The sequence below is a fragment of the Zalophus californianus genome, chromosome 4 (assembly GCF_009762305.2).
Source record: "Zalophus californianus isolate mZalCal1 chromosome 4, mZalCal1.pri.v2, whole genome shotgun sequence".
NCBI lineage: Eukaryota > Metazoa > Chordata > Mammalia > Carnivora > Otariidae > Zalophus > Zalophus californianus.
Window position 1 is genome coordinate 182,181,767 of NC_045598.1, and position 25,623 is coordinate 182,207,389.

At 50.5% G+C, this 25,623-nt stretch overlaps 1 protein-coding gene across 1 annotated transcript in view; it reads left to right on the top strand.

The window, feature by feature from the left end:
• The window catches only part of TG (thyroglobulin), a 244,670-nt gene that overhangs the window by 117,651 nt on the left and 101,396 nt on the right, over positions 1–25,623 (top strand). Inside the window, exons 36-41 of the mRNA XM_027626166.2 lie at positions 4,013–4,147; positions 5,670–5,834; positions 9,695–9,914; positions 11,709–11,802; positions 14,249–14,408; positions 21,966–22,168. Of these exons, the coding sequence (XP_027481967.2) occupies positions 4,013–4,147; positions 5,670–5,834; positions 9,695–9,914; positions 11,709–11,802; positions 14,249–14,408; positions 21,966–22,168 (977 nt within the window). The remainder of the gene's footprint in view (positions 1–4,012; positions 4,148–5,669; positions 5,835–9,694; positions 9,915–11,708; positions 11,803–14,248; positions 14,409–21,965; positions 22,169–25,623) is intronic.

Consider the following 25,623-nt stretch of genomic DNA (forward strand, 5'->3'; position numbering starts at 1 on the left):
TCCACCTTTTTTTGCTCTCAGATATAGTACCTGGAATATAGAAAGAGTTGTTGAGTAAATGGGCAAATACAGAACTAAATTGGTTACTACAGAGGTCTGCCTGGCCAGACCTCCCCCAAGGCAGTTAACTGACATCTGCAATCTAGATCGGGCCCCATTTCACAGAGAGGAGCCTGTCTTTTGACCATGTCTGCGAGTTACATTGAGTCAGTTCAGGATCCTGTTAGAAAATAAACGCACGCAAATACATAGCTTTCCTCTACGCCAACAATAACTCTTTTAAAAAATAAAATGGGGAAAAAAATTCCATTCCATTCTTCATGACAGCAAACGTGATACATAATAAAATCTAAAATCTTTTTCTCAAGTTAGTTTTTAACTTTAAGGACATTCCAATTAATATCCCAAAGGAGCTTTTATGAAACTTGATAAGATGGCTTTGAATTTCATCTGGTAGAATAAATAACCAAAAATAGCCAAGGAATATTTTATAAAGAGAAATAACATGGGAAGACTTTTACCATTTGCTGGTAAAAATGTATTACACAGTGACTAGTTTAAGCAGTGTGAGGGTTGAGCTAGAATTTACAAAGAAATGAATGAAAAACACAAGGTTGGGGCAGCTTGGGGGCTCAGTCGGTTAAGCATCTGCCTTCGACTCAGGTCATGATCCCTGGGGTCCTGGGGTGGAGCCATCGCTCAGCGGGGAGCCTGTTTCTCCCTGCTCAGTGGGGAGCCTGCTTCTCCCTCTCCCTGTGCCCTTCCCCCTGCTTGAGCTCTCTCTCTCTCTCTCAGTCAAATAAATAAATAAAATCTTTAAAAAGAAAAAAGAAAAAGAAAAACACAAGGTTGACAAAATTCATTTATATATAAGTACTTAATATATGATGAACATAGCATTTCAAATTCAAGGGGAGATGTTTTTTTTTAAGTAAATGATGCTGGCATTGCAATCTATAAAGTATATTTTAAACAAAAGAAACCAAATGAACACTAAAGAATATGGCACAGAGGGCACCCGCTGGGCAGGCCTGAAAGCTGCTACCACCGTGCTCATCAGGAGAGGAGAGCTGGCCTTGTAGTAAAGCCTGGTTTCTGAACCTGAAGGAGCTGGGCTCAAGGCCAGGCCCAGCCTCATAGCAGCTAAGCCCTTCGGGGGTTTTCCTGGATCTCTGAATGTTAAATGCAGTGGTGTTGCCCGTCTCTTGGCAAACTCCCACGAAATGCTACCGAGATGCCTAGCTTTCATGCTTCACCAGGGTTTTACATTCACAAAGAACTTGTTCTCAGAATTTGCATGAGATGCATGAACCCCAGATGTTGGATTCTGCACACCAGCCATGGCTCGTCCCAGGGTCCCTGCCAGCTAGGGGAAGGTGACAGGGAGAGGGTGTGGCAGAGACTTGGCTCCAGGCCCTGGGATGGCGACAGACGAGGTGACTCTCATTTTGGAGACGAAGCGCACCCTTCAATTATAGCGCTTTCCCCCAGACATCAAGCTAAGCACGGAGTGCAGCCAAGCCTTCCATTTTAAGACCATAATTGGCAACTTTGGTCCTAAAACCCCATCATATGTCTTCTGTGAAATTGCAATGTCCCCACCATCTAAAAATACGCAGCTCAGTTTGGTCATGCTGCAGAAATGCCACTTGAACTGACCATGAAAATAGTAACACGTGGAGGAGGCTTGAGATAATGAAAGCCCAGCATCTGTTGCGGGGAAGCCAGGACCCGAGGTCAGAAAGACGTGGCTCCAGATTCTAAGGATGGCCCCACAGTTCCAGGACAAGTATGGAGGTTCCAGACCTTCTCTGACTGAGTCCACCAGAAATCTGGCAACATTAGTTGGCACCTTCTTTGGATAAACCCTTTTTTTCTTTCTTGTTTCTTTCTTTTTTTAGTATTTTTTATTTTTAAAAGATTTTATTTATTTGACAGAGAGAGTGAGAAAGTGCATAAGCAGGGGGAGCTGTAGGGAACCCGATGCGGGGCTCCATCCCAGGACTCCAGGATCATGACCTGAGCTGAAGGCAGATGCTTAACCGACTGAGCCAGCCAGGCACCCCTCTTTCTTCTTCTTCTTTTTTTTTTTTTTAAATTAAGAAGAAAAAGGCGCGGTGCTAGTTTGTTTGCTACTTTATTTACCATTCTAATTTTAGTGCTCTGGGCGTCAAAGGCAGGTTTGAGATAAAAATGACAGCCTTCCCCATATAGCTAAAAGCATGGCACTGTCCAAGACAAAGACCTTTTCCTACCTGGGGAGAATTTTCCAGAAAGGGTGCTCAGGTATTTAGGAAGCTCGGAAGGGATGGAAGGAGCACTGGCTTGTTGTCAAGAGGGCTGGTTCTGTCTCTGGCTTGGTCATAGTCAGCTCTGTGTTCTTGGAAAGCCACGTAACCTCTCCCAGCTTCTTACCCCTCGTTTGTGAGGGAGGCCTTACGGCCCCTACCTCACCACTCATCTGGAGCTCAGAGTTCCCTTGTGGGAGTCAGCTGTCAGGACTCTGAGACAGTGGAATAACAACCTTAAAGCGCTTAGCTGATAAGTGGAGCACTTTGTAAACTGCAAAGTGCCGCATCTACATCTACGTTTGCCATGCAGTTCTGCCAGACACAAAGGAAATGCTCACGAATATTTATTATAAGGGTACACTCCTGTGGTCTTCTGAAAAAAATCAAAAACAGAAAGAAGAAGTAAATAAGTACCTAGATTTATCTCCATGAACTCTCAGTGATGCTCTCACTCGACGGATCTCGAGAGGGCTAGAATCAGGAGATTCTGTCGGGAGGCAGCATTTTGCTGCCTTCCGTGCTCTTTGTGGCCAGAAGAATGCACCATCCACCTAGACCCACAGTCCTCCCTCAGAGGGGAAGCTCAAGGTCCCTGTTCAGGGTCCCCTCTGTCCTCACAGGGACACCGGTGCTCTGGCAGGACTCTGTACCTGCGCCAAGCCATCTGGCAGCTGCACCTAGACATCCCTCCCTGTTGGTGGAACAGGTGTACAGATGGTGGGAGGCAGCCCCACGGAGCCAGGAGGGCACGGCCTCTGTGCATGCAAAGACCCAGTTTCACTCCTGCTCTGCCCCCGAAGAATGGCACTCTCTGGGGCAAGCTTCATTTTGTTCATCTTCTCAGCTGCTGTTTTCCAGGAAACAAACTCAGTGATGGAGATTTGCATGCAGGAAGTTTCGGGCACAGGGCTCGTGGGAGCGGCCCCTGTAAGGAAGTGAGGGGGCAGGAATGAGCAGGGGGAGAAGTAGAACTTCCACGCCAACCAAGCCCCCTGGCCCTGTGGATCCCATGGTGAGCTCTGAAGCTGGGCTGGCTCTGCAGGGCTGTCCCATCTTGAGGCAGGTGGCTGGGCCTTTGCATACCCACATGGACTAGTGTTTGGACACAGGCTGACCCTGGGAGGGGAAGCAGCTCGCCTCGACTATAGGCAGTTCCTGGAGGGGACTAGGCTGGGAGCCTCCAAACGGCAACTTCCCAACACTGGGGAAATGAGAGGCTGGGACCTGAAAGGCGGGCTGGACAGCACACCACAACATCCACTGTGGAGAACAATGATCTTTTCTCCATCCAAGGGCTGGGGGAGGATTTTGTGACGCGGTGTCTGGGAAGCCCTACATATAGCACCACACGACAACATGGATACATCTGCAATTATCGCTGTCACTTAGCTTCATTCTGATGATTGCCTTGTAAACGCCTTACTTTGTTTACTTCTCTCCCATTCTACTGTGAGCTGCTTAATAGAAACAGCCATGCTTTTTTTTTTTTTTTGAACCTTTATATCCGTAGGCTTGAGCACAGAACTTGGCTCATAAAAAACTCTGAATAAATCACTGTAGAATGGGAGTATAAATCAAGGAATGGGGTCTCATGAGAATGGAGGCCACAAGGAGGGTGGCCTGGGGCTGCTTTTTTGGGGCACCAGGTGACACCCCATTGTCTTCATCATTGAAACAGGTGAAAGCTGTGTGTGACTGATGTCCCCTGCTCTCTCTCCTAGTTACTCTGGGATCATGGCAGTCCCTGGCCCCCTCTGTAGTAGTTGTTGACCCGTCCTTCAGGAACTTCGATGTTGCCCACATCAGCACTGCCACCACCAGAGACTTCTCTGATGCCAGAGACTTCTGTTTGTTGGGTAAGGGGAGTTTCCCATCGCTCCCCCACCCCCACGGAGGGTGGTTGATTGGCATGGGGCCTCACAGAGTGCCGTTCAAGCTCCTGATCTCAGAAACACGTGGGGGACCCCAAGACGACCTGGAGTGCCAGGGAAGGACGAGATGGACCCGGGGACAAGACCTTGGGTGGGCCCTCCTCTGCCGTCTCCTCACCCTCCTGCAGGGGCAGCCCATAGTCAAGGTCTCCAAGGAGAGAAGCTGGCCAGAAAGTGAGCGACGTTGAGCCAGGGTCAGAAGACGATGAGAGGGAGGATCTAGAGGGCTAGTCTGAGACAAAGGAGACGAGCAGAAGTGGTGACAGCTGTCCTCAGATTATAGGCGGGCCATTGTGGAAAGGAAGAAATATAGTTGTCCTGTCCAAGCTCTTGGGGCAAAGCTAAGACCTATGGATAAAACTCAAATTTCAAGAGACATTTTTTCAATGCAATATAAAGAAGTTTCTAATAGACAAATCTGTCCACAGATGCATACTTCTTTTAGACGGTTTCCAGTCACTGGTATTTAAACAAAAGTTAGATAACACCTTGATAGAGATGTTCTACAAAGATTTTAACTTCTGCAGGAGCCTGAGATTAGATGACATTCATACTCCTCTAATTCTTTGATTCCATAAATCACCTCACCTACAAGGTTGGATAACAATATGCACCTCTTACAGAAAAGGCATGCATGGACGTACCGGTTGTGCACTACACAACTCTGGGTGCTGCCATAGCACAGACTGGGCTATGAATAAGGCCTTTACACAGTTCACAGCTTGCCCAAGTGACTGAGTCAACACCATCTTCACAGACGTTCTTAGGACTGAAAATCCTGAATGCCATGGATAGTTTAAATTATCTAATGCAGGACCTGGTACACATGAGAAAGTATATAATCCCTGGTGGAAAATAGTGGGTATGATGGGGGAGCTGGAAAGGGAGTTGAGGCTGAAGAAGAAGGCAAGGACTGGAGTATGGAGAGCCTTATCTGGTATGGCTTAACCCTAAGGCCAATGGGGAGCTATGGAGTTGCTTCAAACAAGGGCCAGGGATGTATTGTAGGTGCTCCAGTGAATAAGTAAGTGATTGCATAGATGGATGGGTGCCTGCGTGAATAGATGAATGCATGGATGGATAGATGGATGCATGGTTGTATAGATTGATGCATGGATGGATAAATGGATGGATGGATGGATGGATGGATGGATGGATGGATGGATGTGTGGGTGAATGGATAAATAGACAGATGGAGACATCCTTCTCCATGGATGCCTGGGTGTATAGATGGAAGGATGCATAATTGGATGGATGGATGCATGCATTGATACATGATTAGATGGATAGATTGATAGGAGCATGGATTCATAGATGCATGACTGGATGAATGGGTGGACTGACGGATGAATAGGTGATGCATGGATTCAAAGATTCATGATGGGACGGATGCATGGCTGAGATGCCATCTCTGAAGCCCAAGCCTCACTCTCCTCTTATTCTGCAGAATGTTCCCGTCACGAGGCCTGCCTCGTCACCACTCTGCAGATCCGACCTGGTGCTGTGAGGTGTGTGTTCTATGCTGATGCCCAGATCTGCACACACAGCCTGCAGGCCCAAAACTGCCGACTTCTGCTCCGTGAGGAGGCCACCCACATCTACCGGAAGCTGAGTGAGTCCCAGCCTGTGCTTCAGCGGCTCTTTTGGAGAGCCTGGGTCTAGCTGGAAGGGACTGTTGGAGTGTGTGGTGACTTGTGGGCAGTGGCTTTTGAGGTTCTTTAGGAAAAATTGGCCAAAGTTACCTTGGGCTAGGTGGCATTCATTTGGGAGGGACTAAAGGAAGGTAAAAATCCTACTTCTAAGCTAGAGCTTCTCTGCACCACCTTTATTCATTTATTTGAGTTATGGAAGCCATTTGGTCTTTGAGTTTCTTAGTAAAATAATTAAATAGGTCATTTTTTGTTGCCATTTTATAGTTTAGGAAGTTCTGTCACATGTCTTATCTCAAATGGTCCTCACACAAATCCTGTGAGGTGGCAAGATAAGGGTTTTATCCCCATCTTAGAGATCAAGAGACTGGCCCAGAGAGGTTACTTCTCTGATTTCTCCCAGCTAGTGATGATAGAATGGGAGCTTGGAGCCAGGTCTCCTATCTCTAGGTGCAATCTGCTTGCACAAAACCACATCATCTAGCAACCATATCACGGTCACTGTGGAGAGGAGAGCTCTCGTGGCTCAGTTTCATTTGAAAGCATTCAGTAAGGTGTTGTTATGTGTCAGACGTTGTGTTAGGTGCTGGGATTCGGGGAAGAAGCCAGCAAGGGGAGAAAACATAGCAATCTAAGAAGTCACAGAAGTCCATCACTAAGTGAAATAGGTAAGACCTATATGATGGGAGACAGGGGAGCTGGAGGCCAGGGCGGAGCCCTTCCCCCATTAGACAGGCTCCTGGGATGAAATTAATGACTTTTTTAAAACTTTGCCTATTTCTGCCATCTTATCTTCTAGAGCAGAGGTTGGCTAACTTTCTCTGTAAAGGGCCAGATAAGTATTTTAGGCTCTATGTGTCTAACAACTCAACTCGGCCACTTTAACAAGACAGCAACCACAGAAAATACCAAAAAAAAAAAAAAAAAAAAAAAATGGGTGTGGTTGACTTTCTTTAGAAAACCAGGCAGCAGCCAGATTTGGTGCCCCCTGCCTTAGAGCGCTGGCGGTCTGCAGGCCAGTCTTGACCCAGTGGTACCCCCCTCTTCTGCCCCTTCCCCCCCTCAGGCTTCAGACCGTGAGCGTGCTCCCCAGGCCTGGGAGTGCTTTGATTCTTGATGCTGTGGTCTCAGGCCTCCAATCTCAAGTCTTGTCTTCTACCTTGACATTCATAGTCCTTAGTCAAGTTAGTTTTCAATAGTATATTTCCCCCATAGTCTAGCTAATCTGCATGGTTATCCTTTTGAGGAGGGATGCCTCGCTTTGGGGTTTAGGTCCTATAAAACAACTTAGACTGTTCATTAATTCTTTGTAACTCAAGTTCAATGGGAAAGGCTCACCTCCAGCTGAAGACGCGTGCCTGTGTGTATGTACCCAGACACCGTCTGTACCTCGAGCACACACACGGCTCTGGATAATTTTCTTCGCCTAAGGAGTCCTGTGGCCTCAATATGGGGCTATTCTAGAAAGACTCCACCACTTTCTGGAAAACAGTTCAAAAGAGAGAACTGCACATCTAACATTTTCCCCATGTTGGATCTCATTCAGTCTGGGATTCATTGGGCGGCCTCTGGAGGGAGGGCTGAGTTCCACTGTCCGTGGGAAAGCTGGCTTGCATTCTCTCAAAATTCTTTAGCTTTTGTATTTTGTGTCTTTGCTCCCTCCTTCAGAGGGTGCCACGTTCACGAAATGTGGCTGTTTTCCTGTGGAGCAGGGAGACAGAGTCTGAAGGTTCTGCTATGTTAGCACCCGCAATCCTGAATATTTGCCTGAGGTCCTGTGATTTACCCCTGAAGCAGGAAAGCTTGTGAGGAGGAGCTGTGGGCTGAGACCAGCCGTGACTTGTGACTGAGACCAGATTAGAACGTGCAACCCTTTCTTTCCATGCCGGGTTCAAACTAGCACTGCAGGGTTTTTGCAAGAGAGAGTTTTATCACTATTTCCAACTTTCCTTTCCTCCCTCCTTCCTTCCTGCTTGTTTGCTTGCTTCCTTCCTTCGTTTCTCTCTTCCTTCCTTCCTTCCTTCTTTCTTTCTTTCCTTCCTTCCTTCCTTCCTTCCTTCCTTCCTTCCTTCCTTCCTTTCCTTTCCTTTCCTTCCCTTCCCTTCCCTTCCTTTCCCTTCCTTTCCCTTCCTTTCCTTTCCTTTCCTTCCCTTTCCTCTCTCCTGCTCCCTCCCACCATTCCTCCCTCCCTCCTTCCCTCCAATTCATTCACTTACTGATGTGTGGAGCCCCTGCCCCTTGCAGGGACTGGGCTCAGAGCACTACAGGCACCATGTACTTACCCCAACATCCTTGTGTTGTAGGGGCTGCTATCATTCTTCTTTCTCAGGGGGAAACTGAGCATCAGAAGAATTAGGAAGTTTCCCCAAAGTAGCTGGTGCATATAACCTAAAACACAGGTCTGCTTCCAGAACCATGCATCGGTTCCTCCCCATGATGCTCCTCGGTGGCCCGGGAGTCATGAACGCACACCATCCCAGGGGTTCTCAAGCCTCACATCGTTGACAGCCGGGGCAAGATGGTTCTTTGCTGTGGGGGCTGTCATATTTATTGCAGGGTGTTTAGCAGCATTCCTGGCCTCTACTCACTAGATGCCAGTAACCAGCATCCCTCACAGACCCTGGTGACAACCGAAACGGTCTCCAGATGTTATCAAATGTCCCCTGGGGACGAAATCACCTTCAGTTGAGCCACTGCATTGTACCCAGCTTGAGGAATGGGTAGACTTCTGCCTGTCTGTCTCCTCTCCTGTGCTCCTCGTTTGTCCTCACAGATAGAGGAGGGTGTAGACCGAGCTGCAGGCTAGCAGCGAAGCTCACAGCCAACAGCAGAGCCAAGCAAACCAAACACACCTGCGGGAAATAAAAAGCGATTTCCCCCCCTCCCTCTCTCTCTCTCACACACAGGCAAAGAGAGAGAGAGAGGGAGCTTGAGAGAGAGAACATCTCTTCACCAGCATTCAGTGCTTCCTTTGTGCCAGGCCCTGAGCTTGGCACAGTCTTGGACCTGACAGGCCAGATGGAATCTGGGGATGTTGCAGGCAGGGAGCAGGGGTAGTGGCCTAGAGAGAGGCCCTGAGCTGGCCCTTGACCCGGCCCTTGACCCATGTGAACAGGCTGTGGTCGCCATCGGGGTCCAGAAACTCTGAATCCTACACCTTCAAGTCTTGGCAGCTACCCACCCTTGGACCCTCCCTCTGTTTTCTTACCACCGAAACACAAATAAGGGCCCACAGTTTCTCCTCTGAATTCTGAAATCCCAAAGTTCTAAAAGTTAGAAAAAAACTTTTTCGTGAGTTTGCGGCAAACTTATTTGGTGGCACCGTCTGGCCTCGAGGGACTGAAGACATCATATTCTTTATCCATCCCTGTTAGTACGAGTGATTTGTACCTTGTACCCCAGAAGTCACTGATGTGTTTGACGGTGGGGCCTGACTCCAGAGCCCTCCGGGGGATTGACTGAGCTTTGTACTTTCTGTGTCCCTCTGTTCTTTTAAAAATCCAAGTACTTCTGAATGACAGCTCACGCCTGGCCCCATTGTGCTGAGTAAGGGATTGCAGGCCTGGGTTAGGCTCTGCCCAGCCTCTGGGTGGGAAGAATCATAGAGAAGGGTTCAGTGCCATGCTCTGGAGACATTCAGTGCCTGGTAAACATCAGATGTATTTGCTATTAATTTGTTTTTTTCACATTGAAAAGTAACCTGGCTAGGCTCGGACTACTGGGGTCTGAATGAACTATTGGCATTTTTAAAGTGTGAAAAGCAGTGTTTTGTTTGAATAGAGCACCCACTGTTGTCTCTTCCCCCAACACCCCCTCCCCACAGACATCCCTCTGCTCAGCTTTGGGACACCGGCACCTTCTGTGACCATCGCCCCACACGGCCAGCTGCTGGGCAGGTCCCAGGCCATCCAGGTGGGCACTTCGTGGAAGCAAGTGGATCAGTTCCTGGGAGTTCCGTATGCCGCCCCGCCCCTGGCAGAGAGCCGCTTCCAGGCACCCGAGCCCTTGAACTGGACAGGGTCCTGGGATGCCACCAAGCCACGGTGAGGATCTAGTGGAACACCTCTTGGGGAATGCCCAGGGAATGCCTCTCCCATTCAAATCCATCCGAGTGAGACTTGGTAGAAGAGCAGTGCATTCCAGCTGGAGAGGTGAATGGGGGTGGGCAGTGTCAAGTCGGGGTGGGTGAATGGGGGTGGGCAGTAATCAAGGGGGCATTAAGTGCTCTTATAGATAAACCCTCCAAATATCATTATCTTGCTCCTGCAAAGTGCATTTGGTGATGGAGGGGCCAGAGTGTTCTGCTCCCTGCAGTGATTCGGGAACCTAGGCTATGAAGGCTCTGCCTTCCTCAGCATGAACATTCCTTGACTTTACATCCAGGAAAGAGAGGCTTTGGAAGCGTCTTCATGGGAAATTTCCAGGGACTGGGGCTGCAGGGGCCTGGGGTGCATCGGTGACTTGCACCAGTTTGGCGGTAGCTCGAAAGCAGCCTCCTGGCCACAGCTGAGTTCGGTGGGGCTGAGAAATCCAGCAGGGAGGGAGAAGCACATGAGCTCATGAAAAACATTTTATTTATTTATTTTTAAAAGATTTTATTTATTTATTTGAGAGAGAGAGCTAGAGAGAGAGAGCAGGGGGAGGGGCAGAGGGAGAGGGAGAAGCAGGCTCCCTGCTGAGCAGGGAGCCAGATTCTGGGCTCATCCCGGGACCCTGAGATCATGACCTGAGCCAAAGGCAGACGCTTAACTGACTAAACCACCCAGGCACCCATGAAAAACATTATTTTAAAAGGACTCTTTCCCCAATAGGAACAATATGAAAAGGAGTTTTAAAAAAAGGAAAAAAAAATTCAAATCCTATCTTCCTCCCTCATCAACCATGTTCAGTCTCACCTGTCCCCTCCCATACATACAGCACTTTAACCAGTTGACACGTTGGAGATGTTGCCATTTTTCTCACCAGCGTGTGTTCAGAGAACCCATGAAAAGAGCACCGTTCTCCTGTCTCCATTCCCCACCTTCCCACAGACCCCTGTAGCTCTGTCCTGAGGCCGCTACACCTGTGCTGTCCCTTGTCACCCATGCCTGGCTGGTGGGGAGGTCCCCAGGCCAGGGCCAGAAAGAGTGAAGGGCTGGGAACTCTTGAATGCTCCAGGCAGGGGACATTGAGGGCTTGAACTTGGGCCGTGGCAAGAAAGTGTGGACGGCCATGGTGCTAAGTCTCCACCATGGAGAGACAAAGGGAATAAACGTGCACTAATCTGAGTGCTTCCGCATGTCAGGGTGGAGCCACATGACAGGGGAGGCTGGCCTTCTCAGAATCCAGCACAAAGGAGGTTGCAGGATGTGTGAAATCACCTGTGGGGCGGGTCTCATCAGGCTGCCGTTGGGCATACCCCAGACAAGAGCTCCGCTCTCGTGCCCCGGGGGTGCTCAGCCTGGCACTCTTGAACCCTGTCCTGATGCAGAAAGCAGCTCAGGCTCCACATCCAGCCACAGGTCTGCACACTTGCAGCAAGGAAGGGCCAAGGTTGTGAGCCACACCCACGTACCCCATCTCTATCTTGGGCATCCTTTCTGCGGGTTGGCAGTTTGTCCCTGGAGGTGTTCCTCCGCAACCTGCGGCAGAGAGAGTGGTGTGCATCCTGCAGTTTCCTCCCTGTGCTTGTCACTCCCTTTTCCCATTTCCCAAAGCTGCCTGATTGCTGCAGAGCTGGTAGCCATCGGGGCTTCGGACGGGGCGGTGGGTTCTGGCCGACGGTGGTGGGCAAGAAGGGAAGATGAGGCGTGTACCACTGCTTGTCTACCTGGAAATCATACTGTCTGCATCCCCAGGGCCAGTTGCTGGCAGCCAGGCGACAGGGCACTCGTGTCTCCCGGAGTCAGCGAAGACTGCTTGTATCTTAACATGTTTGTCCCGCAGAACGTGGTGAGTTCTGAAGCCCTTGATTGTCTGCCCTGAAAACTGCCCCATTAGACACCCTCTGTCCCCAGAGCTGCCAGAATCATCCACCCCTCTCCTCCGTGGCCTGCTCAGGTTCTGCACCCCCAGTGCTATCCTTGCCAGTACTTGGCTTCCTGAAAGCCTGTGGGCCCAAGAGGTAGCAGAGGGCCCTCCTGGTGCCCACCGGGCCTCACCTGTTCCTGCCCACATCCCCAGGCCACCCCCGTGGCAAATGGGGCACGGTTGTCCTGGTTCAGTTGCTAAAGGGCCTGTGTTGGGGGACACCGCTCCCGGTGGGACAGAGAGGGCACTGAAACAGAGTTGTTGCCCGCAGGAGTTACATTTTAGTGGGCAGGGCAGAAACAGATGTGCAAGCGAGTATTGAACAACGGTGGTGTTGATGAGACTCTGGGGAGAAATACAGAGGAAGGGACAAGTGACGGGAGGTGTTAGGTGGCGATCAGGGGCTGCTGCCTGAGCGGCGTGGGGTGGGGGAGGGAGGTGTGAGCCAGGCAGTTGGGGAGGGGGCTCAGCGATGCAGGGTCTCTGAGAGGGTGAGAGAACCATAGGGAGGAGAGGACGGAGGCTGACTGTGGCTCATCTGCCAAGGAGAAGACCAACCAGCTGCTGCCCTTGGAAGCCCCGAGGAGCGGCCCCTGGGGGTGTTTCCACATGGACTCTTGTTTGGGGCAGTTCTGTAGGGTGAGGTTTGGGGCTGTGACCTAGACAGGATTATGCCCTGTTTTGGAGCCCAGATCTGCCTAAGTAGCAGCCGTGAGCCTGATACTCCATGTCTGAGTTTCCTGTTTTGGGGGAAGGATCAGAGGGCACGAAATAAAAAGCCACTGATGAGTTTTAGGAAATGTGAGTTTCTGGGGACGCCAACCTGGTGTGGATAGATGCCATGGTACACGAGACCATGCCACAGCTTCCTGGTCCCTGGTCTACTAGCAGCGAGAGTCCACTGCACTTTAGATATGTGGCCTCAGCAGGCTGGTCTGACTGAGCTTTGTCATGAGCCCCCCCCCCAGATGTGAAAGCCCTCATAGATTGCACTACTATGAGCAGGGAGCCCAGAGTGAGGGAGACAATGGGTCCCCTCTGCCCAGCGCTGGTCACCCCATACTTGTGATGCTGGATTAAGATCTGGCTCCCAATGAGTCTGCCACTGACCACTGCCTCATTGGTCTAGAGAAGGTAATCATGTTCTATGTGCTTCAGTTACTGGTTCTGAAAGTGGGAGAGAAATAGCATCCTGGCTCATAAAGTTCATGCAGGAATTAAATAAAACACTGCATGGAGACTAATGAGTCGATAGGTGGCTGATGGGGGACATTGGAAATGACCGTGAGTGGGACAGAGACCACACATAAAGGAATGAGGGTCACTCCACCTGGAAGTGACTGCAGACCTGGAGCCCATCACTTGGATCTATGTAGTCTTCCAACACCCCAGTTCTGGCCCCTAGTTTATTCTGGAAGACTATCTGCATCCTCCTTGGTGAGTCCTTTCGGTTTGGCCACACTGCCTGAAACCGGTCCTGGTGATATAGAGCTACTCGTCACTCACCTGAGAGACGCACTGTCACAAACAGAAGAGCCCAGGAGAGTGTGCTGGGAGGGGGCTGAGGTTGGAATTCTGGGTCGACCCCTTCCTCTCCGTACATGTTTTAATAAAAGTCACTTCACCACCCTGAGCCTCTGTGTTCACACCTGCAAAATGGAAGTGCTTTTAGTCATTAGAGCATCTACCTGTGGGGCAGAACTGGGGTGTTGGAAGACTGCTTAGCTCCAAGCGATGGGCTGCAGGTCTGCAGTGGGCTGCCCTTTCTGCCGCCCTGCTCACTTTGCAATGTGAGCAAAGCATCCACTTTTCACGACGCCCAGCTTCCTTCTCTGTGACACCAGGCTTATTAGCATGTTAGAGCTACTCTGATAGAGCACCACTGACTGGGAGGCATAAACGACAGAAGGCATTTTTTTCAATATTCTGAAGGCCAGATGTCTAAGATCCAGGTGTCAGTGGGGTTGGTTCCTTCGGAGGCTACTCTCTGTGGCCCATGGATGGTCATCTCCTCCTCCCTCTGTGTCCACATGGTATCCCTCTGTGTGTGTCTCTGTCCAAATGTCCCCTTCTTCTGAGGATACCAGTCATATGGGATTAGGGCCCACTAGCTCAATCACCTCCTTATAGGACCCTCTCCAAATATGGTAACATTCTGAAGTCATAGAGTCAGGGATTCAACCCCTGAATTTTAGGGGGACAGAGTTCAGCCTGTGACATGGGACTAAGTGTGCTATGTGATGGAGTTGACAGGAAGAGTCGTGGGTAGGCTCAGAATCTGGCACCTTCTTGGGAAAGGTGCCCTCAGCAAGCTCTGGTGGGTGAGAATGGGCCAACCTATAGCCTCATATTTCTCCACTCCCCACAGGCCCCCAACGCGTCTGTGCTGGTGTTCTTCCACAACACCATCGGGGGGAGGGGGACTGATGGACCGCTGGCCATCGATGGCTCCTTCCTGGCTGCTATTGGCAACCTCATCGTGGTCACTGCTGGCTACCGAGTGGGTGTCTTCGGCTTTCTGAGTTCTGGTAAGTCGCTGGCGTGGCTGGGGATTGCTGATCCCCTGAGCTGAGGGCCACTCTGTGTGTTCAACCCCTTCTTCCCAAAGCCCCATCCCTTCATGGCCCCCCGGCCCTCCTCCAGCCCAGCTGAGCACTCGGGAATGTTCCACACGCCTATGAGACCCTCCAGCGATCCTGACACCCATACATGAGAGTAATAGTTACCATTGGTTGATCTTACTAGGTGCTGAAGCTATTCCAAGTACATTATGTGTTGTATCGCACGCGCACGTTTGTGTGTGTGTGTGTGTGTGTGTGTGTGTGTGTGTGTGTGTGTGTGTATTTTGAGGCCCCAGAAGGTTAGACACTTACTAACATCAATAGTTAGGAAAGAGCAGAGCCAGGATTCACCACAGGGGTTGACTTGGTCTAGAGAATGATAGGAATGGATTATAGTCCTGGGCCCACAGGGACACCATTTGACTCCAGATAAGGGCTGCATCAGTGATGTTTCCTGTTTCTTCTTTAATGCTAGCCTTGCTTGTGCACACTGGCCTGTCCCCTGTCCAGTCACAGAACTGTTTGTCACCCTGGTTCCATCCTCCACCTTTCCCACCAGCACCCATGGGGGACAGCCCCATCGTCCGCCACATGCATCTTTTCCTCCATGTCCAGCTCTCCCAGTGGTGGGGCACTTGTCTAACAGCCATGGCCGGGGCTAGACACACAGGTCTGGGAATCTGAAGAAGCAAGGGCCAGCTCTGCCATTCATTGTCCGTGTGACCTTGGCTAAAACCCTTCATTTCGGAGTCTCAGTATTCTCCTCTGTAAAAGGAGAATAATTTTACCCAACATCCACAGTTACATGAGGCTCTAGTGAGGTTGTACATGTGAAAGGGCTTTAGAAAATACAGTGGGCCCTCCAGGGAGGCACTGAACTTCATCTCTGTTCTCTAAGGATCTCATTTAAGACCCAAATTCCTTTCTTGCTAAGTCAGGATGGGCTGGTGGAACGTAGCATGGTGAGAATGATGGAGTTATCTAGAATGTGGATGAGTGGGTAGGCATCCAGCATAGGCAGAAACTCTGGAGGGCTGGGTGCACCCTGTGGCATGAGCCCTTGAGTGCCATGAAGAAGATTCTAGGCCTGCACAACAACCACAAAGTGGGCACCAAGTTAAGGCAAAATATGACCAGATGCCAATGAGGGAAATGTGGATGAGCAACAGATTTCAGATTTTTCCTTCAGAGGGAGCAGGGTCAGCTGTCAGAGCACTAAAAACTCTGCCTGGGTTTTCTTTCCCCTTTTCAAACACACGACTGATGATTTGATAAGTCCGTAGCTCCCGTCTCTGAAGAGGTGGGTGAAATTCAGACCTCATCCTGTTGAACATGGTCAAGTGGAGCTTTCCACAGACATGGCTGACTCCTTGGCTCTGAGCCTTTCCAGACAGAGGGGAGCGAATTTCCATATGTTACCCATGCCTGATGGCTTCATGGCGTGTAATCTTACTGAGAATTCGTGTGCTTCTGGGAAGGCAAACTCATTCCTGTTGCTGGTGGAGGCAGTGTCAAGGCAGGCGAAGGAAATTTCCAGAACACCCAGCCCTTACCATTCCTGACCTGGAATGCTGCCTGTTCGTTGTGCTTAAAGCAAAACTGTTAGCGAGAGGAGAGGAAAGTTACACTCGGGAGTGCCGGCCTCTACCAGACATTTCTCCTGGATCGCCTCATTTCATTCCCGCACAGCTCTGTGAGGCCAGCACCGAGTGGCCGTTTGGCACATGACTCAGCGAGGCTCGGGGGTGTCGAGGAGCTCCATGCTCCACAGTTAGGGAGTGCACTCAGGGCGTTGAATCCTATTGGTCAAACAGCAAGGAGAAATATCCTGTGGCTCACTCCCTCGGAGGTTTAGAAATGCCCTTTGCATTCCCTGTTCTTCTGTGTACACAGCAGGATGGGTCTTTTACGTCCATTGAGCCACAGACAGTTCGCCTTTGCTTTATTTACTAGACTTCCTAGCTTCCCCCACATTCCTGGGCCTTTGCCTGCCTTAATTGAGCCTCTCTGCAGCTCCACCAGGAGAGGGGAGCCATGTATCCGTAGAGAAACGGAGACACACAAGCACTAGGATTGCAAACACAGCCTTCCTGACCGCAGACAGCCACAGCACGTCCCCCGCAAGACTCCGCGGTGAAGCAGCTGTTGTGCAGGGGCCTCGGGCGCCCACGGTCCTGGGGGATGCTCAGGAAGGGGAAGGAAATGGGTGTGTGAGTCTGCGAACCCCCCAATAAATTTGTGACGCAAGCACACCATCCCCTTTACCACTTTACCATCCCCTTTACCAGTTAATAGATTTTACCACTTAGAGTGGTTTTAAGTTTACAGAACAACTGAGCAGAAAGTACAAAGAGTTCCCATAGATGCTCCCCGCCTCAGTTTCTCCTACTGTTGACACCGTGCATTGGTGGGGCACCTCTGTTAGAATTGATGAGGCAACACTGATAGATTAGTATTGACTCAAGTCCACAGTTTACACTAGGGCTCACTCTTTGTCTCATACTCTCTATGGTTTCGATAAATGTCTAATGACACGTGTCCACCATCATGGGTCACACAGTAAAATTGTTTCAGTGCCTTAAGATGTCTCTGTACTGCCCCCGTTTGTCTTTCGCCTTTTCCATTTTAAATACTTGGACGCTGCCGTTCCGAACACGGATCTGGAAAGAGACGGGCTACTTTGAGTGCTGGCCGGAGCCCAGGGTCCTGCCCGGCGCGCAGGCTTTGCATCCACGCAGAACGGGGTCTGAGAGCAGCTCGGCGGCGCTGTGGGTCCGAGGGGCTCCGAGGGGCTCCGAGCAGCTCCTTCCCTCTGCCTGCACTCCCATGCTGCCCGTCTCTCAGATGGCGCTAAGACCTAAGGGGGGATGACAGGGTAACACGGGGAAGGCAGACACCTGAGACCTTGCCCGGCGCCCGGCAGGGGCTCACAAGTGTTAATGCCCCTTTTCTTTCCCTGGACGGGGCTCCTTCCAGGCAGGGCTGGGTTGTGGTCATGCCCCGGCCCTGCGTGTGGCCAGCAGCTGGCCCAGAGCTATTCTTGGACCGCGGCGGCAGCAACGGCCCCTGGCATGGACTGAGTCCGGCTGCGCGGTCCCTGCCCATGTTCTCCCGTGATCAGTGTGTGTGGCATCTGCTGTTGAAGCCCGCAGTGAACGTGGTCCTCCGAGAGCTCCAGACTCCAGGGGCACTTTTTTTTTTGAAAGATTTTATTTATTTATTTGACACACAGAGAGAGTGCACAAGCAGGGGGGAGTGGCAGGCAGAGGGAGAGGGAGAAGCAGGCTTTCCACTGAGCAGGGAGCCCAATGCGGGGCTCAGTCCCAGGACCCTGGGGTCAGGACCTGAGCCGAAGGCAGACACTTAACCAACTGAGGCACCCAGGTCCCCTCCAGAGGCACTTTGGTGGTTGGAAAGGAAGCGAAGGGGTTGGAGGTGGGCCACGGGGGAGGCCATTTCCCCAGCCTGGATCCTGCCCGGGGGGCAGACCCCAGGGGGCCCAGGGCACAGTGACTGTCCTCGCTTGGCAAAGCAGTGCAGTGAGGGGAACAGGGGCACTGGGGGGGGGGGGGACAGACTCAGAGGAGTGGGTGGGTCAGCCTGCAGGCCCGCTGTGGGTGTGGGGACGGAGGAGGTGTGCTTTGGCCAGGGAGTCAGACAGAAGGCCGGGCATGGTACCATTACCATTACCTCATCGTCCCCGGGGCCTCCCCAGAGGGTCTGCTCCCCTCCAGCCAGAAGAACAGGCACAGAATCCTGTCTCTGTGGCTGCCCCTCCATAAGTCTGCTACAAAAGCCAAGGCACACTCTACAAAGAGCATCTGGGAGATACTGCGGGGACCTAAATCTGTTTCATTTTACTCAAGAAAAACTAGCCAATTTCTATAGTGCTTTATGCCCAGCACTCTTCTGGTTCCTTTACAATTATTAACCAATTCAATCATCCTAACAACCTGAAGAGGTAAGTATGGTTATTACTTCCATTTTACAGACAGGGAAAATCAAGTCGCACTAGGTAACTTGTCCAGGGCCCCACAGGGCTAGTAGGTGGTGGGGCTGGGGCTGCACCCAGCTGATCTGGCTCCATAACCTGTGTGCTTGGCCACCTCACCTGCTGCGTCTAATTGACGGCCATCAACGAGACCGGGTGAGGGCCCACTGTGAGCCCAGAATTGCGCCAAGGAGCTTTAGAGGGAGAGTTGAAGACACCACATGAGCAAGTGAGAACCAGTTAGGAAATGAGGGAACAGTTGGTTATGGCTGGGGTGGTTCTGACCAGTGGAGGTAGTAGGGCAGAGCAGAGCAGCTGGGGTAGGTGGCTAGGGGTGGACACCTGCTCGCATCTCCCTACTGGACTCTACGTGCAGCCAGCAGGGAGCCCCTCTCCAGTGCCATGGCCCAGGGGCACGGCCCAGCTCACGTGTGTGGCAGGACGGGTCCATGAGGACACTGAGGAGGCCTGGGGGGCACAGCCACAGCAGGATGGCAGGGTGAACGTGGCTATGGTGGCTGGGCGAGGGCCGGTGTTGGTAAATGAAGGGAGCCCAGGCTGCTCGGATGGGCCGAGGCAATTCATAGAGGATCAAAAAAGCCAGGAAGACATTTAGACTTGACTCTCAGCAGTAACGGGGGAGTTAGGAGTGCTTTTGAGCACAGAAAGTTCCATAAATGGAACACTCAGATTTTTTTTTTTTTAATGAAAATAACACAATGCCTTGCACATCATAGATTTTCCAACAAGTGTTGAATTGGATTGAGTATTGGGACAGAGAGTTCCGAGTGTGCATTGGGATCTATGTCCCGACTTTCTCTTACATTTGTTTCTCATGCTGAAACAAACATTTCCTCTCGAGAGTCAAGTTCCTCCTCAGTGAAGGGAGGGGTTGGAGCAGACTCCCCGAAAGCTGCTGGTTCGCTGCCCCTGTGCGCACGGCTGAGGCTGTGTGAGGGCCAACGCCGTGCCTGTCTTGCTCACCATAGAACGAAGTGCAGTGCCTGGCACCAGGCAAAGCCCCATCCAGACTTGTCTGAAGAGCAGCCCTTGAACGGCCCTCACCTCTGACTTCCTGGGGGTCTGTAGACCCCACAACATCAGTACTGTACTTGGGAAGCTGATCTATGGGAAGTCAGAGGCAGGGACAGTCGCCCCCAACCCTCCTATATTGTCGCTGGAAATGCAGGCTGCACATGTCACTTCCTGGACGTGCAGGACTATGTCCCACCCAGCTGACACCCAGCTTTCTTGCCCTGCCCAAGACCTCAGAAACCACACATTCATCCTAACAGGCAGAACAGAAGTGCAATCCAGAAACGTCCATGGTGAGGACTGTGCTAATGTCTTCACCAAACCCAGAACACAAAATGCATTTGAAGAAATTCTGAGAGTCTCACCAGCTGGAAGAGTGATTTGTACTGTTACGTCCTCTGAGTGGGCGTTCCCATCAACTTGGTGAAGGCAGGGTTGGGGAATCAGGACACAAGATTTTCCTATATTTCTGTTTGGGAATATGGAGTCTCGTTGATAGTTTCTCACTGGATACTGAATCCTATTAACCGTAACTATGGCCGTTCATTCACCTAACATTGACTAAGGACCTGCTATGTGCCACTGGTTTCGGTGGGGGCCATGGACTAGCAAGTAAGGCGACACCCAGCTTGACAAATACCCTGAAAGGGGAACCTTGCTTACCTGAGGGCTGCCTCTGAATTAACCCATAGCTAAAACCTGAAGGATGGCTGGGCTGGAGGAGGAAGAGGAGGAAGGCCAGGGCGAGGCGGAGGGCTCTGGGCAGAGGAGGTCACATGTGCCAAGCACAGGCCTGGAAGAGGGTGGACTGGTGTGTTTGAGCTACTGCTGAGAAACCAGGCAGCTGCAGCATCAGGACAGGGAGGAGACAAAGGGAAATAGGGCCCAAGAGACAGCCGCCCTTGTTCTATGGGGTCTTGAATTTACTGGGAGAACTGAGATCAGGTCCTAATGGGATGAGATGGGAGATTTTAGATAGGCTAAGGCAGGGTGTGTGTGTGTGTGTGTGTGTGTGTGTGTGTGTGTGTGTGTGTGTGTGTGTGTGTGTGTGTGTTGGGCTGTGTGTATATGAGAGAGACATGATCAAAATTATGCATTTCAAAGACCACTCGGTGGGGCACCTGGGTGGCTCAGTGGGGTAAGTGTCTGCCTTCAGCTCAGGTCATGATCCCAGGGTCCTGGGATTGAGCCCCACATCAGGCTCCCTGCTCAGTGGCGAGCCTGCTTCTCCCTCTCCCTCTGCTCCTCCCTCTGCTCGTGCTCTCTCTCTCAAATAAATAAATAAAATCTTTAAAAAATTAAAAAAATAAATAAAGGGCCACTCAGCCCTCCCTAAAAAAAATAAAAAATAAAAGACCACTCGGGATGTGGCATGGAGGATTCATTGGAGGGAGAGATGTGTGGAGACAGGAGGCCAGTGAGAAGCACTGAGGAGCTCAGTTGGGAGAGAGCCCAGAGCACCTGGGGAAGAGAAGGTGGAGATATAGCATAGCAGGTGTCAGGGAGGACTCTGAGGCTGTGCAGGAGCAGATCGGGTGGGTGGTGCTGCATTAGAAGGAGAATATAAGAAATTCTGCGAAGGCTGCTGGCTGCATGCTCAGGGGACTTGGAGTCGATTCCCTTTGGGACTCAATGCTTTTGAAGTGCCTTCAGCGAGGTAGCCTCCTGGAGACGCGAGGGGCTGGTGCTGGGAGAGCACTCTGTGCCCCTGACACTCCCGAGTCAGCAGCATGTGGGTGGTGGTTGAAGGCATGGGAACTGTTGGAGTTTCCTGGGGCAAAGTGGGTGAGTCTCAGCTTGAACCAGAACAAGCTGGGTATTTCAGGGTGGTTAGCCACTTAAATGGACAAGAAAGGTCCACTGGATTCAGAGGATGGCCAGAGGGCATGGGCACGTAGTGTCCCAAATGCCGAAGAGGGCATATTTTTGCTGTACTCTATATACATTGTGTGTGTGTGTGTGTGTGTGTGCGTGTGTGTGTGTCTGAATCACTTCGTTAAGAAAACAGTGCTGAGCTTTCAATAAATATTTACTGAATTCTATGAAAAAAGAATAGATCAACTCAGCTGAATGCTATGGAAGGTCATGGGAGAAGAGGCAGCGGGAACTGATGGAGAGCCTCAGCCACGCCTGGTCCTGGCCAGGGAGGAAGAGACGTGGAGAGACACCACAGCGGGCCAACATGTGGGGCACCCCGCTGCTGTGCCAAGCTGGGTGGTGGTCTGACATGCACCGCCTCTGATGGGAGCGGCCGCGCTAGCAAGTGCCCTCGCCTCTGGTGGAAAAGCTGCAGACCAGAGGAAATGGAATGACAATGGCAGGGTCTCCTACCCAGCAAAGGCTGGATGTGTCTGATTCGGAAGCCCATGCGGTTCTCACTTTCTGGACCTGCACAGAGAGGAGCCCAGGTCCCCCAGAGGCACCCCAGACAGGACTGGGGTGGGTAAACTCCAGGTTGTAAGATCACAAGGGGTAAAAGTCTTCCCTCTTTCTGGCAGGTTCTGGAGAGGTGAGTGGCAACTGGGGGTTGCTGGACCAGCGGGCAGCTCTGACCTGGGTGCAGACTCACATCGGAGTGTTTGGTGGAGACCCTCGGCGCGTGACCCTGGCAGCAGACCGTGGCGGAGCCGACGTGGCCAGCATCCACCTTCTAACCACCAGGGCTGCTGACTCCAGACTCTTCCAGAGGGTCATGCTGATGGTGAGTCACCTGTTCTGCCTTCAGCCTTGTTTTGGACACTGGTGAGGTGGGGTGAGGGGCCTCACTTACCTCTTGAGACCAGTTGGCTTTGATTGCTTGGTTTCCTTTATCCTTTGTTCTGGTTTGTGTCTTGCTCATGGCCATCTTTCCATGGTCTGGTGATTCCAGGATGCTGAGGGGAACCTCTAACTACTGTCCATCATTCTAAAGTGATGAAAATTCTAGATGGGCAAGTGTTTCCATTTTGGGAGATTGCCCCACTAAGGTTTAATGGTGTGAACTCTTGAAAACCTCTCTTGTCAAAAGACAAACACAAGGGAATAGAGTGTAAGATGAGGAGCTTTCTGGTGGAAGGAAAGCTAACGATGAGGGCACAGTTTAGCCAATAAGATGCCAACTACACCCGACATTATTGCCACAACAGGAGAGAAGTAGAACAAAAGAACTCTCATCTGCTTTCCAGTGTTGCTTCCCTGATCTTCTCAGGGAAATCTGTTATGCTGTCTGGTTTAAACAATAGCCCATGCTCCATCTCCTGGCCGCCATTCAGTTCTGGTGGCATTTCTTCATGGAGCACTATTGGGTGACCCATTCCTCTCTCGGAACCCTTCTACGTCATTGCTGTTTCCTTTGCCTGAGGTGGGGAGGGGCGGCAGGAACCCTTGCCCACATGTCTGATCAAGAAGTGACAGGCAGCTGAGTCAGCAGCCACAGGGTGAGGCATGGAGCACCCAAGGTTTGGCCAACTGAGTCATTGACTGTTGAATAAAGGCAAAGAATAGAACTCAGCACTCATGATTCTACTGGATGTTCTTGCTAGATGATGATGATGATGATGATGATGATGATGGTGATGATGATGATATAATCATACTGATGATGATGATATAAGATTTTGATCATGACAATAACTATTATAGAAGAAATAACCTGTTGATCACAGAACAAGCCCTGATGGTATTGTCACTGATTAGCTTCTAATTTTATGGAGCGTCCAGTTTGTGTCAGGTGCCATGGTAGGTGCTGGGAATGTCATGCTAAATAATTCATGTCCTAGTTCTTGGGAAACTTATAGTTTACTGAGGGGTGGGGGACAAACACTTAAAGGACATATTTAAAAGAGGGTCTTAGGGCATTTGAGAGAGAAGCCCCCAACTAAGCACAAGGGAAGTAGTAGTGTCCAGGAATACTTCCAAGGAGAAGGTATGTCTGAGATGTTGGAGACTGTGCAGGCATCTCACTACGGGCAGAGTTCTGGCACTAAGGGACAGCATGGCTTCTCGCTGAGATCTGCCAGTCCTACGATGCGGGAGGGGAATGGGATCTTCATGCGCTGCAGTGATGGAGACTGGGAGGCGGGGAGCAGCCAGATTGCACTGAATACCTTGGCTTTCATCCTCAGTGATGGGAGTCTTTGAAGAGTTATGTTTGGTTTGGTTTGGTTTCCCATGTTAACATTTTTAAGTGTACGGTTCAGTGGTATTAAGTACCTTCACAATGTGGTACAATCATCACCACTAATCATTTCCAGAACTTTCCATCATCCCAACAGAAACTCTGTACCTATTAAACAATAACTTCCCATCCCCCTGCCCCCCCAGCCCCTGATAACCACTATTCTACCTTCTGACTCTATGAATTTGCCCAATCTAGGGACCTCACAGCAGTAGAATCATACAAAATGTGTGTGTGTGCGTGTGTGTGTGTGTGTGTGTGTGTGTGTGTGTGTGTGTCTGGCTTATTTCACTTAGCATAATGTCTTCATAAAGCCTCATCCATGTTGTAGCTTATATCAGGATTTCCTTCCTTTCTAGGCTGAATAATATTCCATTGTACGCATAGACCACATTTTGTTCATGTATTCATTTGTTGATAGATACTGGGGTTATTTCTGCCTTATTGTGAATAGTGCTGCAATGAACATTGGTATGCTATCAAAGGGTTTTTAGGCAAGTGAGAAACTTGCTTCCCTTTAGGAAGACTTGTCTTAAAGCCGAGTGGAGGATGAATTTAAGAGGGACAATCCTGGAAGCAGAGAAAGCAATGATGAGACTGTGAAGTAGCCAAATTACGGAAAGATAGTGCACCATCAAGACCAATGCCATGGACCCACTAGTGATTCTAAGGTCATATAACCACAGTCGAGCATTGTCCAGCCTTCCTGGGATCCGAACCTTTGACTGTCAGGAGAAGGATAGCAGTGACATTATTTGGGCAGATATGATGCTGGATCAACATTGTCACCATTCCCAACAGAAAGCAGTACCACCTGACACTTTGCCTATCTCTTTCAGCCATAGGAGCCTTCCAATGTTCCTTGAAGGGTCCATGCTCTGTTTCGCTTCCTACAGGAAGTTCCCTCTACGTGGACACCTTTAGCCTATCGTCCCCTTTGCCTGCTCTATCTGTCCTTCAGGGAATCCTTCCAGACTTTTTAGTCCAGAACCAGACCCTCTTTATATGGCTTCCGCTGCCTCTACTTCTTTGCCCATCATTTATCATGACTTCCCACCAGTAAATAATTATTCCCACTGCCTCGTCTCTCCCACACAAGACTCTGAGCCCCAGGAGAGCAGGGGGCAGCTGTGCCTTGTTCTCACACGGGGCCCGAAGACCCCAACACAGCTGTCCTAGAGTAGATGCTCCATAGTCAATATCCGGGCAGTGAATGAGCAGAAGAATGGGGGACTATGCCCAGGGCACGCCAGGCTGGTCCACTTCCCTCCCCACAACCACTGTCTTGTGTTTTGTGTCCTTTGATCCAGATCTTCTTCAATCTCTCCCTCTCTAGTGGGCCCATCTTCGTTGCAGGAGGTCTGAACCCAAGCATCTTTCAATTCCTGGTATTGAAAACAGAACTTCCCGACTTTGAATGCTCCTGAAGGGGTTTCCCCAGAGGCCTCTCAGAAACCAGACACTCAGTGGGACCTGGAAGACACCAAAAATGCCTTCCAGTCGGCCCAGAAGGCAGAATTCTCTTTTTGAAAATTCTGGAGACTTGAGGTGTTTGGGGAATTTCAGAAACTAATCTGTTTTAGCAAATGGTAGTGTATTTAAAAATAAACTCTCCATCTGTTTTAGTCATTTAGAAGCAGCTTTTACAACTGCTCCCAGCAGTCTTTGGGACGCATGTGAAATTACTTGGTATTTGGAATTGAGAGAACAAAAATACTTCAATACATTAGCGGTTCTTAAACATGTTCTTTACCAACAGATGTTTGGGGGAATGGATGTGAGTTGAGTTGGTGATATATTCTTGGATAAGATCTTGTCTTTCTGCAAATCTAGAGGACAGAGCTGTTGAGACACCAGGCATGAGAGGCTCCTGTGATAATTAATAACTTTATTTAGATTATTTGGGGCCACAAGTGTTTAGATTATTTGGGTCCACAAGGCACTTCCGATGTATTATCTCATAGATTGCTCACACTGATTGGCACAGGGTCTTTATATTA